General features: G+C 39.9%; 1 protein-coding gene across 3 annotated transcripts in view; it reads left to right on the forward strand.

The window, feature by feature from the left end:
• Positions 1-15093, forward strand: part of CD96 (CD96 molecule) — a 98275-nt gene that overhangs the window by 47608 nt on the left and 35574 nt on the right. For 2 of the 3 annotated variants that reach the window (XM_061389485.1, XM_061389492.1), the window contains exon 8: positions 6013-6105. In XM_061389485.1, coding sequence (XP_061245469.1) covers positions 6013-6105 — 93 coding nt within the window. Of the gene's footprint in view, positions 1-6012; positions 6106-7139; positions 7210-15093 lie in introns of those variants that run through there. The other variant, XM_061389549.1, reaches the window with a different exon arrangement.

Consider the following 15093-nt stretch of genomic DNA (forward strand, 5'->3'; position numbering starts at 1 on the left):
TGCTTTCTGCCTACAGTAGTACTGCTGGATGCTTCACAAACTCTGGAGAAAGTTCTGATGCCTTGCGCAAGGATCATTGCCTTGCAGAAGAGTCAGACTATTATTGTAGACAGATATTGAGATGAAAACGCAGGAGATAAATTTGTCTCTCAGTGCTAAAATAGAGAAATTCTGAGACTATTATATAACAGAAAGGAGATTTGGAGAGAGAAGGGGAGGAGATTTTGCTCTCTTTTGTTCCCAGAAAAGAGTAATAATGTTGGAAGGCTAAAAGGTAACAGCCCTCTGAGGTGCTTCCTTCTGCACCTACCCCTATCTTCCAGGACATTCAACTGCTCAGTGATTCTTACTCTAGAAAATTCAGGAAAGGGAGAGGATCAAAGTGAAGGTGACTTGTCAGGGAGCTATTTGAGTACTAAGGCCTAAAGAATTGTCATGATTCAACAGTAGTTTAAAAAAAAAAAAAAGAATACTCTTTATAAAAATATTCTAACATGTCAACCTAGTCAATGAGAATGTCTAATATTGTAGTGGTGCAGAATCAATGTTTTGACATATGCAAGGAGTTATTTTGTTTTGGGGCAGTAAAGGGACTATCTTATATTGTTTCAATTCAAAAGTTAAGTGCAGATACCTCCCCAGGGTGGGTAATATTCTGGCTATCATCAGCCTCAACAGAGATTTGTTGATTAAATTGACTTCCAACTGTAACAGCTGAGATCCAGACCTTTGAGATACAAGAGAGTTAAGGATTGATGAGTGGTTCACTGTGTGTAAGGGAGTGTCCATATGTGTTTGAGGATGTGGGAAGAAGATTCAAAAGGGATAGCTCAATAGCGGGATGAGAGGACCAGTGAATATGAAGGTGACATATGCCAGCCAAATTCTCTGATTTCATGGTTTCCCACATACCTGTGACTGATCCCAGGAATGTTGAGTATATCAAGAAAGGACTTTAGTATACATACAGATCACCTAATGATCTTCTTAAAAAGCAGATTTTGATTCAGTAAGTTGAGGGATTGGGAGGGGCCTGAGAGTCTGCATTTCTAATAAGATCCTAAAAGTTACTATGGAGCACATTTTGAGAAGCAAGGACCTCCTCATTAGCTGAGTGAACCAGCTAATGGCTGAGTCAAACTCTGAGGAAGCTCTAGAATTGACCCTGCTCCCCTTGTGAGACACACATGGCCACTGCTGTACATGAGGGGGGTCCTAAGAGCCCTGCTAGGCCTGTGCAGAGTGGACACACTCAGAAATGGATGAAGTGTTCAGCAGCCCAGCCCTTTACAACATTATGGTAAATGTAATGGTCTGAAAACTAGCTTACATGTTTCTGTTAAATTCTGTATTTGATTTTGGGAAATAAATTTTCTTTGTTAGGTTTTAGCCCCTCCTTTTTATACACACTTAGTTTTGTTTTCCAGAGAAAGCAATGGCACCCCACTCCAGTACTTTTGCCTGGAAAAACCCATGGATGGAGGAGCCTGGTAGCCTGTAGTCCATGGGGTTGCTACGCGTCAGACACAACTGAGCGACTTCACTTTCACTTTTCACTTTCATGCATTGGAGAAGGAAATGGCAACCCACTCCAGTGTTCTTGCCTGGAGAATTCCAGGGACGGGGGAGCCTGGTGGGCTGCCGTCTATGGGGTCTCACAGAGTCGGACATGACTGAAGCGACTTAGCAGCAGCAGCAGCAGTTTTGTTTTCACCAGGACAGAATTTCTACTTCATAGGCCAGTCTTAAACTAGAAACTCTTGAGAGCCTCAGCAAAGCTGTGCATCATTTTTGTCATAGAGCAAAGAGTTCATCTCAAAATGCAAATCTTGCAGTAATAACATCATAATGCACTGTGAAGCTAAGGACCCTGCAGTTTACAAAGATATTTGTGATGAAACCTGGCAAAATAATATCTTAAAATAGAAATAGGCAACAAATAAAAATTAAATGCTTCTTTCCTAATTTGGAAATCTAGGATTGAGCATAACCTATCAACAGCTTTTGTTCCAGTTGGCAAACATTTTCTGTTTTTAACCTGCCAGATAGTAAATATATTGTTTTGTGGACCATGTAGTCTCTATCACAGTTACTCAGCCCTGCTATTGTAGTACAAAAGTAGCCATAGACAGTACATAAACAAATGGGCATGGCTGTATTTCAATAAAACTTTATTTGCAAATATAGACAGTGAGTGGAATTTCACCTTAGCTATAGCTTGCCAGTCCCTATTCTAATCAATCTACAGACAAAAACACCTGTGCATTATTTTTCCATACCCAGGTTCCATTACATTAAGGTTGCTATTTCTGTAAGGTGTTACCAAAAAAACCCAAACAAACTTTTTGGCCAGCCCAATAGTTTGGAAAATGAAGCTTATGCCTCATTCAGGGAATCTACCCTGAATTTTAAATATGTATCTGACTGCTGTTGTGGCATAAGCCTCATTTTCCAAACTATTGGGCTGGCCAAAAAGTTTGTTTGGGTTTTTTTGGTAACACCTTATAGAAATAGCAACCTTAATGAAATGGAACATGGGTATGGAAAAATAATGCACGATCTTCACAACCCAGATAATCACGATGGTGTGATCACTGACCTAGAGCCAGACATCCTGGAATGTGAAGTCAAGTGGGCCTTAGAAAGCATCACTACAAACAAAGCTAGTGGAGGTGATGGAATTCCAGTTGAGCTATTTCAAATCCTGAAAGATGATGCTGTGAAAGTGCTGCACTCAATATGCCAGCAAATTTGGAAAACTCAGCAGTGACCACAGGACTGGAAAAGGTCAGTTTTCATTCCAATCCCAAAGAAAGGCAATGCCAAAGAATGCTCAAACTACCACACAATTGCACTCATCTCACATGCTAGTAAAGTAATGCTCAAAATTCTCCAAGCCAGGCTTTAGCTATATGTGAACCGTGAACTTCCTGATGTTCAAGCTGGTTTTAGAAAAGGCAGAGGAACCAGAGATCAAATTGCCAACATCCGCTGGATCATGGAAAAAGTAAGAGAGTTTCAGAAAAACATCTATTTCTGCTTTATTGACTATGCCAAAGCCTTTGACTGTGTGGATCACAATAAACTGTGGGAAATTCTGAAAGAGATGGGAATACCAGACCACCTGACCTGCCTCTTGAGAAACCTATATGTAGGTCAGGAAGCAACAGTTAGAACTGGACATGGAACAACAGACTGGTTCCAAATAGGAAAAGGAGTACGTCAAGGCTGTATATTGTCACTCTGCTTATTTAACTTCTATGCAGAGTACATCATGAGAAACACTGGGCTGGATGAAGCACAAGCTGGAATCAAGATTGCCAGGAGAAATATCAATAACCTCAGATATGCAGATGACACCACCCTTATGGCAGAAAGTGAAGAGGAACTAAAAAGCCTCTTGATGAAAGTGAAAGTGGAGAGTGAAAAAGTTGGCTTAAAGCTCACCATTCAGAAAACGAAGATCATGGCATATGGTCCCATCACTTCATGGGAAATAGATGGGGAAACAGTGGAAACAGTGTCATAATTTATTTTTTTGGGCTCCAAAACCACTGCAGATGGTGACTGCAGCCATGAAATTAAAAGACACTTACTCCTTGGAAGGAAAGTTATGACCAATCTAGATAGCATATTCAAAAGCAGAGACATTACTTTGCCAAAAAAGGTTCGTCTAGTCAAGGCTATGGTTTTTCCTGTGGTCATGTATCAATGTGAAGAAGGCTGAGCGCCAAAGAATTGATGCTTTTGAACTGTGGTGTTGGAGAAGACTCTTGAGAGTCCCTTGGACTGCAAGGAGATCCAACCAGTCCATTCTGAAGGAGATCAGCCTTGGGTGTTCTTTGAAAGGAATGATGCTAAAGCTGAAACTCCAGTACTTTGGCCACCTCATGAGAAGAGTTGACTCATTGGAAAAGACTCTGATGCTGGGAGGGATTGGGGGCAGGAGGAGAAGGGGACGACAGAGGATGAGATGGCTGGATGGCATCACTGACTCGATGGACGTGAGTCTGGGTGAACTCCGGGAGTTGGTGATGGACAGGGAGGCCTGGCGTGCTGTGATTCATAGGGTGCAAAGAGTCGGACACGACTGAGCGACTGAACTGAACTGAACTGATATATATATATATATATATATATATATATATATATATATTTTATACACACATCCACTTGCATTTCCCAGAGCCAGGAATACAGTGAGAAACAAAACAATTACTTTTCTTGAGAGACATAGCAATGAAGTAATGAGGCCTTTGCTAGGATAAACATTGAGTACTATGAGCACATCACAAAGAACCCTAGGGTTCTTCAAGTTTGAGAGGCATGTAGTAGAAAGTTTGGAGTGGGAAAGTCTTAGGAAACAGCAAACACAAAGATCAATAAGTCATAGAGAACATATTATATTTGGTAAATTGGGTTGGATTGAGGGTATGATTTTAAAGAGATGTAAAAGATAGAGATTCCCTGGTGGTTCAGTCAGTAAAAAATTTGCCTGCAATGCAGGAGACCCAAGTTTTATCCCTGGGTCTGGAAAATCCCCTGGAGAAGGGAATGACTACCTACTTCAATAATCTTGCCTGGAGAATTCTATGACCAGAGGAGCCTGGAGGGTACAGTGCATTCAGTTGCAAAGAGTCAGGTATGACTGAGTGACTAACACTGTCAAAAGATAATAGGCAATATCAGGAAATGAAGATGGAAATTTAATGTGGGATTAAATCAGAATTAGATTTGTGTGTCGTACTGAGGAGTTCATACTTGCTCCTGATAGCATGAGAGGAAGAGGATAGTCACTCTACTGACATATTCACATACTCTTCATGTAACTACCCCTCAGAATACTTAATAGCAAGTGGTCATTTATGATAGCAAGTCACAGCCAACTGTGAGCACAACCTATAGTCAACAGCAATAGCAAATTACCAATGAAAATAAAGCAGAGATGCTTTTAGATTACAAAAACAAATTCCTTCCAATGTGCTATGTGTTATCAAGTGACATAAATTATATATACCTATTCCTTAAAGAATAGAAACAATGATATCATTTATAACTAAATGTCCAAATAATTGATTCAGATCATCAGATGTGTAATACTATACTCAATGCCATTATATATAGAAAAATCACAAAATCCCCTAGCCTTAAATAAAAATAACTTTATTTAGATAAAGTTAATTTAAATATAATTAAATAATTGTATTTAATAATTAAATATTAATTATATTAATCCACATATTCTTAAAATCAATAGGTCCTTCTGACATCTGTAAATTGTTTTAAACTGCTGGTAGAATTATTTTACAGTATAACAATGAACTTTAAGGAACTGACCTGAATGTATTATCATAAATGAAACAACATATATCAGCTTCTCTTTCATCCCAGAAACCCGCCCCCCACACATACACACATGAGAGAGAGAGAGAGAGAAAAAAAAGTTGTAGCCAAATAAAAATTCTATAAAAAAAAAATAGAAATTTTAGTAAGAGCACAATAATATCATCAATCTTATGCCCATTGATGTCATGTCCTTTTGGAGAACTGTATCATTGTTTCTACTCTTAGTGATAAAAAATTTTTTTGTGGGTCTATGGATTTGTAAACTATGGTTACTTGCCACATGCCTCAAAACATTGCTGCTATAATTGTTTTACCAGGTCTTGCTTAAATGCAGTGTTCTCCGGGAAGCTTTCCCTGACCTCTCAGTGTTGGTTGGTGCCCCTCCTTGCATTCTCCTGGCATCTTGCACTTCTGTTGCCGTAGCACTCAGCACGGTGCCTGGCTACCTACCTATATTCTAGGCTGTATGCTCTTTAAAGACAGTCCTGTGTCTTTACCTTTCACCATTTTACTCTACTGCCTAGCCCATAGCAAACAATAATGATGACTTTTAATCAATAATAATTTCTTAGATGAATAAATAAAGGTTTGGCGGGAACTAAGTTACTATTTTATCTTCCTGCCACAGTATTTTGTTCATTACCAGCATCTGTTTGATCCTTCCAGGCTCAGTGAACCCTCCAATAGATTCTTCACTCAATGCTACAGAATCTACCCTTGGCACCCAACCTTCTCTAGCCAATAGCATATCTCCTACAGGTAAGAATGTTTTTATACTATTTTACTTCCCATGAACTATTAATCCTTTAAGTAGATTGATAAAAAAATTTCAGAAAATTTGTATGATTCATGCCCCATTCTTATCTATGGAGATTTTAAATAAATATATTAAGTACTATTTTCATGGATTAAAAGAATTAGCACAACTTCCAAAGTCCTTCACTTTGCTGCTGCTGCCACTAAGTTGCTTCAGTCGTGTCCAACTCTGTGCGACCCCATAGACGGAAGCCCACCAGGCTCCCCGTCCCTGGGATTCTCCAGGCAAGAACACTGGAGTGGGTTGCCATTTCTGGCAAAACCAGGGTCAATAAATATTCAATGAGAAATTTAAATTCTGTATTTATTATTAAAGACGTTAATAAATTAACAGTGCTCCTCTACAACTGTGCTCTCAGTAGGGTGTTTAAGAAATTGCTGTAAGTAGGGATCCTGTGGGCCATAGGTAGGTAGATAGTTTTAAATTCAAATCTGTTCTTGTTCAAATTAATTTTGACAAAATTGACTGGGATGAGGACTTGAATTCAGCCTTCCAATGGCATTATTAATAATGGAGTTCAGGCTGGATCAGTGTTTCTATGGCAAAGGGATAGCAGTGAGTTTCAGAAGTTGGCATTGATGCAAACAAATGATAAATTTCCATGTCTGTGGCCTTTGTGTTTAATAAAGAACCAAGGTGACTTTCTCTAGCACAGAAAAGTATGTTCTACATAGAGTAGAAGTATGCTTTTTATTTCTTCTTTAATTAAAACTATCAATTTTAGCTCAAAAAGAGAACTGAAAATGGAGTAAAACAAAGCAGTCACTAGAAATGAACAATTTGTTTAGCCTGTAGCCTTTGACAGGTAGCCTGCAGTCACTGTCACAGGTTGATGGCACTCAGAGAACGAAGCACGTGGCAGGGTGAGAAATGCCTGCAAATCACCCAATAGACATTTTGCATCCATCTATTTTTTCCTAGTTCTTAAGACGTTGTAATTTTCTCTCTTTTATGCTTCTTTTTCTTCCTCTTCTAGCTCATCATTCAGCAATAAACCATAGTAAATTATGATATTCTTCATTCAACAAGCATTAGCATATTCAACAAGCATTAGCATATTCAACAGTAATACCTTAAATCTCTCTAGTACTCTATGTGTTAGTTATCCATCTCTGTATAACAAATCACCCAAACAAAAATAAACTAGGTTTAACATATATATTGTCTCATGTGGTTTTACACAAGACGGGAGCAGCTTAGCTGAGTGTGTGGCTCAGGTTCTTTCATGAGGGTGGAGTCAGGCTGTTGGGCTTCCGTCATCTGAAGGCTTGACTGAAGCTGAGGGCTCTGCTTCCAAACTTGGACACGTTGGCAGAAGGTCTCAGCTACTCACCACATGGACCTCTCTACAGGGCTGCCTCTCTCTATGGCAGCTGTAATCCCCCAGACCAAGTAGTTCAAGAAACAGAGTCACCAAGATAAAACCCCCCTGACTCCTTATGACCCAGTCTACAAAACTGTACACCATTATTATTGCTATATTCTATCTGTTAAAAGCAAGTCACTACGTCCAGCTTATATTCAAGAGGAAGAGAATTGAGCTCCACCTCTTGAAGGAAAAAGTGTCAACGAATTTGTGTACAAAGTAAAGCAACCACATTTTATCACTTAGAAAATGTTTGCACCTAAAATTTGATGTGGTTTGATCTTTTTTATAATGAGAAGATCCCATAGACAGAGGAGCCTGGCAGGTTACAGTCCATGGGGTTGCAAAGAGTCAGACATGACTGAAGTGACAGAGCATGCACACATTCATAATGAGAGGCAGCCAGAGTAAGCATAACCATTCTCATTACCACTTTCCAGATGGGGACGCTGAGATGCTGAGAGCTTAAGTGACCACATGACAAATAAGTGGCAAAGTTAGTGTTCACACCAAAGCCTTCTGAATATAAATCTAGTTCTCAATACATTAGATGCCATGTTTTTTCCAATTGGTCTTAAAAACTTCATGAGGACAAGGATATATATGTCATATTTGTTTTGCTTCCTCACACATGCCTAGCACAGAATTGGCATGCAAAAATATTAGTTGAATAAGTGAATGAAAAAGAATAAATGAGACTAATGTTCCTTCACTATGTAGATATCATGTAATAGACTCTGTGAAGATAATTTGCTTCTGCCTTCAGAAAGATTGCTGTGTGCTTGGAGAGAGATGCACATATGAAAATAGTAAGTCCAAATAGTAAGGTGAAAAGTGCCATGTTTTATAGAATTACAATACTGAAGGAGAGGTCATCGTTGTCGTGCTTGGTCACTCAGCTGTGTCCAACTCTTTGATACCCTTTGGACTGTAGCCAGCCAGGCTCCTCTGTCCATGGAATTTTTCAGGCAAGAATACTGGAGTGGGTTGCTTTTATCTTTGAGTATGGAAGGATGTCTATGAGTTCATGAATCCAGGAAATGTTACAAAGAGAGATGAAATAAGCTGACCTTAAGTACATATTATATTTATTTGACAAGTTAAGAGCTTGGAAAAATATTTTAAACAAAAAAAATTGGGGTCACAAAGAGTCAGACATGACTTTGCAACTGAACTACAACAAACGAAAAGAACAGAGTGAGCAGTTGTGCGCTGGTGAAGATATTCATGGGGATTTGAGAAAATATTGGTAGGTAAGTTCTGGTTAAAGGAGTGGGATTGTGTAGCAGAGAAGCAAGGATGAAGATTGGAAAATGCAGAATAAAGAGAGCCTTAAGACCAATCTAAAGATTCTAGTTATTATATCTTAAGAAATGGGAGGGACCTCATGAAACATTTTTAGAAAGGAATCGACATAATTCGTTCACCAAATGTTTATTGAACACTTACTATGCACCAGATACTCTTCTAGGTGCTAGAAATTCAACAGTGACTTTTTCTCTTTTTCAAAAGAAAAAGAATCATGATGATATATCATGGTATATACAGTTTGGCAATTGAAAGCATAAGTGAATTTCTTCTAGCTCAGTTTTCTATGTGGTTAGTTGACATACACTACTAAACTGTTCCATCAGTTCAAATATCATTCTTATTTCTGTGAAGAAATTCAAGGAAAAGAAAAGGGTATTTGTTATTCTTAACGAGTCTACAATCTAAATATAGCTCTAGTATTAGAGAAGTTAAAAGAGCACAGTCAAAGAAACATATTTGGTTAAAGCAGGAAAAATGCTACCTCATCTACAATCGTACTAAGGTGACGTAGTTGGGAAATTCCTGAAAAATAAATATAGAGGCCAAGGATGCTACAACACAAGACAAAGAATTAATAGGGTCCAAAATGTCAATAGTGCCAAGATTGAGAAACCCTGTTTACTTTCAGACTCAAGTAGCTCAAGTATAATAAGAGTAGCTATTTCTCACTTTACAAAATCTAGACCTCTGTCAAGATAGTAACAAGGTTATGTTTGATATATTTTCAAACATTAGTGATTTTTATATGTAAAAAAAAAACCATGATTTAACATGGCTGCTTATATCTAAATGAAACTCACTTGCTTAGAATAAACATTGAATTATAACTGAAAAATCTAAATTTCATTTTGGCTATCCAGAGGATAATTATGAAATCACATGATGACTGGCTGCCTCAGAAGCTGGTAAGGTTCACCTTTGTGTTCTTTTAAGAAAGGAAACGGGATGGAACATGTCATGAAAACCAACTTCAAAAGGCTATGGTTTCATTACAAATTCTAAGATCTAGTGAACTGTATAATCAGTCATAATTATTAAGCTACGATATTGCTGCAAACATCCAATTCATAGTCCTTTTCTCCCTAATGAAATTATATTCTTTAAACAAGTGTAGAAAGTAATGAAAACAATGGAACTTCATAGCCAACAGCAAGAGTTACTCAGGAAACCCCAGCTCAATTCAACCTGAATTAACGTGTTTTCTGAGTCCCAGCTGCTTTCTCAGCACTGTCCTAGGAAAAGACAAGAGGCTGAAAAGCTGAGTGGTAAAATAGGCACATGCCTGCATGGGACCATAGAAGGCCCCAGACAAATGTAGAATGAGACAGTACTGGCGTAAATCCAGGTCTTTCAGACAAGAATACTGGAGTGGGTTGCCATTCCCCTCTCTAGGGGATCTTCCCAACCCAGGGATTGAACTTGGCTGTCCTACACTGCAGGCAGATTCTTTACCATCTGAGCTGCTAATGGTAAAGAAACTGCCTGCCAATGTAGGAGACACAAGAGATGTGATTTTGATCCCTGGGTGGGGAAGGAGGAAGGAGGAGGAAGAAATGGCAACCCACTCCAGTCTTCATTCCTGGAGAATCCCATGGATGGAGGAGCCAGGTGGGCTATCGTCCATAGGGTTGCAAAGAGTCAGACATGGCTGAAACAACTTAGCACATGCATACATAGCCTCAGAGAGCAGACCTCAGAAATGCCACCTCTGACACTGAAAATTATCCAAGACCTTCCTTCATTCAACAAGAAAACACTGAGTGCCAACAATGAGCCAGGAATTTTTGAGGTGCTGGGATACAGATATTCAAGCTGGATTTAGAAAAGGCAGAGGAACCAGAGATCGAATTGCCAACATCTGTTGGATCATTGAAAAACTAAGAGAGTTCCAGAAAAATATCTACTTCTGCTTTATTGACTATGCCAAAGCCTTTGACTGTGTGGATCACAACAAACTGCGGAAAATTCTTAAATAGATGGGAATACCAGACCACCTTATCTGACTCCTGAGAAATCTGTATGCAGGTCAAGAATCAATAGTTAGAACTGGACATGGAACAACAGACTGATTCCAAATCGGGAAAGGAGTATGTCTAGGCTGTATATTGTCACCCTGCTTATTTAACTTATATGCAGAGTATGTCATGAGAAATGCTGGACTGGATGAAGCACAAGCTGGAATCAAGATTTCCAGGAGAAATATCAATAACCTCAGATATGCAGATGACACCACCCTTAATGCAGAAAGCAAAGAACTAAAGAGGCTCTTGATGAAAGTGAAAGAGGAGGGTGAAAAAGTTAGCTTAAAGCTCAGAATTCAGAAAACTAAGATCATGGCATGTCCCATCACTTCATGGCAAATAGATGGGGAAACAATGGAAATAGTGAGAGACTTTATTTTGGGGGGCTCCAAAATCACTGCAGATGGTGACTGCAGCCATGAAATTAAAAGCCTCTTGCTCCTTGTGAGAATGGCATTGAAACATGTAAAATATCATGTATGAAACGAGATGCCAGTCCAGGTTCGATGCACGATACTGGACGCTTGGGGCTAGTGCACTGGGATGACCCAGAGGGATGGTATGGGGAGGGAGGAGGGAGGAGGGTTCAGGATGGGGAACACATGTATACCTGTGGTGGATTCATTTTGATATTTGGCAAAACTAATACAATTATGTAAAGTTTAAAAATTAAATAAAATTTTTTAAAAAAAGCCTCTTGCTCCTTGGAAGAAAAACTATGACCAATCTAAACAGCATATTAAAAAGCAGAGGCATTACTTTGCCAACAAAGGTCCATCTAGTCAAAGCTATGGTTTTTCCATTAATCATGTATGGATGCGAGAGTTGGACTATAAAGAAAGCTAAGCACCAAAGAATTGATGCATTTGAACTGTGGTGTTGGAGGAGACTCTTGAGAGTCCCTTGGACAGCAAGGAGATACAACCAGTCCATCCTGATGGAAATCAGTCCTGAATATTCTTTGGAAGGACTGATGCTGAAGCTGCAACTCCAATACTTTGGCTACCTGATGCAAAGAACTGACTCATTTGAAAAGACCCTGATTCTGGGGAAAATTGAAGGTAGGAGAAGGGGACAACCGAGGATGAGATGGTTGGATGGCTTCACCAACTCAATGGACATGAGTTTGAGTAAGCTCCAGGAGTTAGTGATGGACAGGGAAACCTGGCATGCTGCAATCCATGGGGTCACAAAGAGTCAGACATGACTGAAAGACTGAACTGAACTGGGGTATAATGAATGAGACAGGTAGCCCCCAGCTCCACAGAACTTACAGTCTAGCCAGACCACTTGCTTAGCCTCCCATTTCATTGACCACTAGGTCATAGACCTTTTGCCTCTGCCCCCTATTTTTATGTTTCAGCACAACTCTTGATCTGATGGCATTAATTTTTGATTTAAGCCCTCTCTAAAAATTTATCTAATTTTTACAGTCTGGATCTTTCTACTCTTAGAAGTTTTGAAAGAAATATCAAATCCAGTCTGTTTCTAATCACTGGCCAAGCTCTGCATGTGAGCACACCTTATCCTTGGTGAGCAGAGAGTCAGACATGAAGGGTACAGACTGAAGGAAGCATTACCCAGGGGATGCAATGAAACTACTAATTTATGAGAAAGCATGTCAGAAATGGATGGGGTCAAACTGGAATTAGATAAGATTAGTCTAACACAAATACAGGGCAAGCAGATCAGATCAGCTGTGGTCTGGATATTGGATTCTTAAGTGAAGAGAGGAGGATCCCTGACAGACACTGCAAGCCAATGAGAAGCCTCTGTGATTTGTTTGTGATAGCAACTTCCGACACCTTCTGTGGCCATGACATACCTGGCTTTAAGGGTCAGGACACCTCTGTTGCTGTCTGGGAGTTTTATCATATGTATCCAAGCACCGAAAATTATGAAAAAGAAATGAGTTCTGGAAGCAGGAAGAGTAGAATCAGGAAAGTTGCCCAGGGGATCTGGAAAGAAATATACACGCACGTGGAAGAAAGATGAGAAACAGATCTTCAGACAATAGTCTTGAGCAAAGACATGCAATGCATACAGGACATGGGAAGACAAGCAGGGTGAGTGCTGACAACTCTTGTTGGGGAGGGGCTGTGCCGGGGACCAGCCCCGGCTGAACCAGGGTATTCGAAGGAGAGACGGCGTCGGCGAAGATCAGGAAACAATTGCTTAATTAAACGTTAATTAAGGATATAAAGAGTAATAGAATGAGGATAGCTCAGTAGGAAAATTCAGTGAAGAAAAGAGGCTGAAATAAGGATAGCTCAGTGAGGAAATTCAGTGGAGAAAAGAGGCTGAATAATTCAGCCAGAAGGTAAGAGAAAGAACGACATGGTGAGACCAAGTTTCGGTGAACAAGGCCCGTACTTTATTTTCCAAAGTAGTTTTTATACCTTAAGTTATGCATAGAGGATAATGGGGGAAGGGGTAGAGTCTTGCAGCAAACCAGGCTTTCTTCCTGCAAACTTATCATATGCAAAAGCTTAGGTGATTTGCATCATCTTCTGGCCCGGAGGCCTGTTAACATTTTAAGACCTTTTCTTCAGAAAACTTATTTTTCTCTAAAGGTGATTGGTCAGGAGCCACCCTCCAAAAGCATTAGATAAAGTTGCATTCCTACAGAGCAAAGGTGTGGTGGGCTATAACAAGAAAAAGAATTAACTCAAGGGTCCCAGGTTACAAACATTAAAGCTACTACTTACACCAATTATATTAATCAATACACTGCCAGGGACACAGCAGGTAAGGGATATGGAGACTTAGCAGCAAACATTGGCCCAACAAGTGAAAATCCCTTCACCAATACAATTTCTAATCAATCTTTTAACTACTCAAAAGAATCTGTGTTTAGACAGTTTAGAACATCTCCTGCCTCTCACAGTTGGGAGGCTCTGAACAATCACATGAGGCCGGAAAAACCTATTCAGGCAGGCTAGAGGATTTCCAAAGGAGTTTGTAGGTTAAACACTGTCACACCCAGGAATTATTAACTGGAGCTGTAAGCTAACTTTTTTCAGAGAGGTAGTAGGGGACAGCCCCCCGTAAAGTCAGAGGTGTAGGTGAAAGCACAAAGCAGAAAGTAGGCAGACTCTGGTTTTGGGGGTATATGCTCGAGAATTTCCAGGGGGACTCCTGAAGCTCGATCCCGCCTTTGCGTATGCCGAGCCTCCTTCCTCATGACCTTTGTCATGGGCGGAGTTCCTCACGCTGGCTACCGGCAGTGATAGAATTCCAGTTGAGCTATTCCAGATCCTGAAAAGTGCTGCACTCAATATGCAATATGCACTCAATATGCAATATGCCGGCTCCCGGCAGGGCTGCAAGTTGCTCAGGTGAGGTGGAACCAGGTGGGAATGAACTTAGGTTGTTTAGTTGCTAAGTCGTGTCCAACTCTTTTCCGATCCCATGGATCTAGCCCACCATCCTCCTCTGTCCACAGAATTCTCCAGGCAAGAATACTGGAGTGGGTTTCCTCTCCTCCAGGGCAGCTTAGGTTAATGGGATGTGTATCTGGGCTGTGATCTGATCATCAACAAACAGCCACTATGGCTATTTTAATATAAGAAAAATGTAAGTAAAACCGAAGACCAAATGATGTAGATTGAAAGAGATAATGGTCTAAACTAAAATGGATGTATGTAGAAATGGAAAGTAATGTGTGTGACAGATGTCTCAGCAGGGTTGTCTGCCTAAATGTGGGAGAATAAATTAAACATTTTTAGTAAAACTATTGTACAAGGGTCTTCCAGGCTTTTTTCTACTAATTTTCCCCAATTTTTACCAACCGCTCTGATTGTATTGCACTACTAAGCAATAATTTTAATAATGTTTGTTAATATTTGGGTGCCTCTGGTGTGCCTGGCACTATTCTAAACTAGTTAATGTAGTATCTCAGTTGTTGTTGTTGTTGTTGTTTAGTCACTGAGTCATGTCCAACTTTTTTGTGACACCGTGAACTGTAGCCCGCCAGGCTCCACTGTCAATGGGATTTCCCAGGCAAGGATGCTGGAGTGGGATGCCATGCCCTTCTCCAGGGATCAAACCCAGGTCTCCTCCATTGCAGACAGATTCTTTACTGTCTGACCGACTCCTCCCCAAAAAGCAATGGTATAGGCACTATCATTAACCCATTTTACAGATGAAGATACCAAAGCACCAAGAGGTTAATTAACTTACCCAAAGTTGTGCAGAAAGTGAAAGAGCCAAGATGGAACCTAGACAGTTAG

Source organism: Bos javanicus, chromosome 1 (genome assembly GCF_032452875.1).
Source record: "Bos javanicus breed banteng chromosome 1, ARS-OSU_banteng_1.0, whole genome shotgun sequence".
Taxonomy (NCBI): Eukaryota; Metazoa; Chordata; class Mammalia; order Artiodactyla; family Bovidae; genus Bos; species Bos javanicus.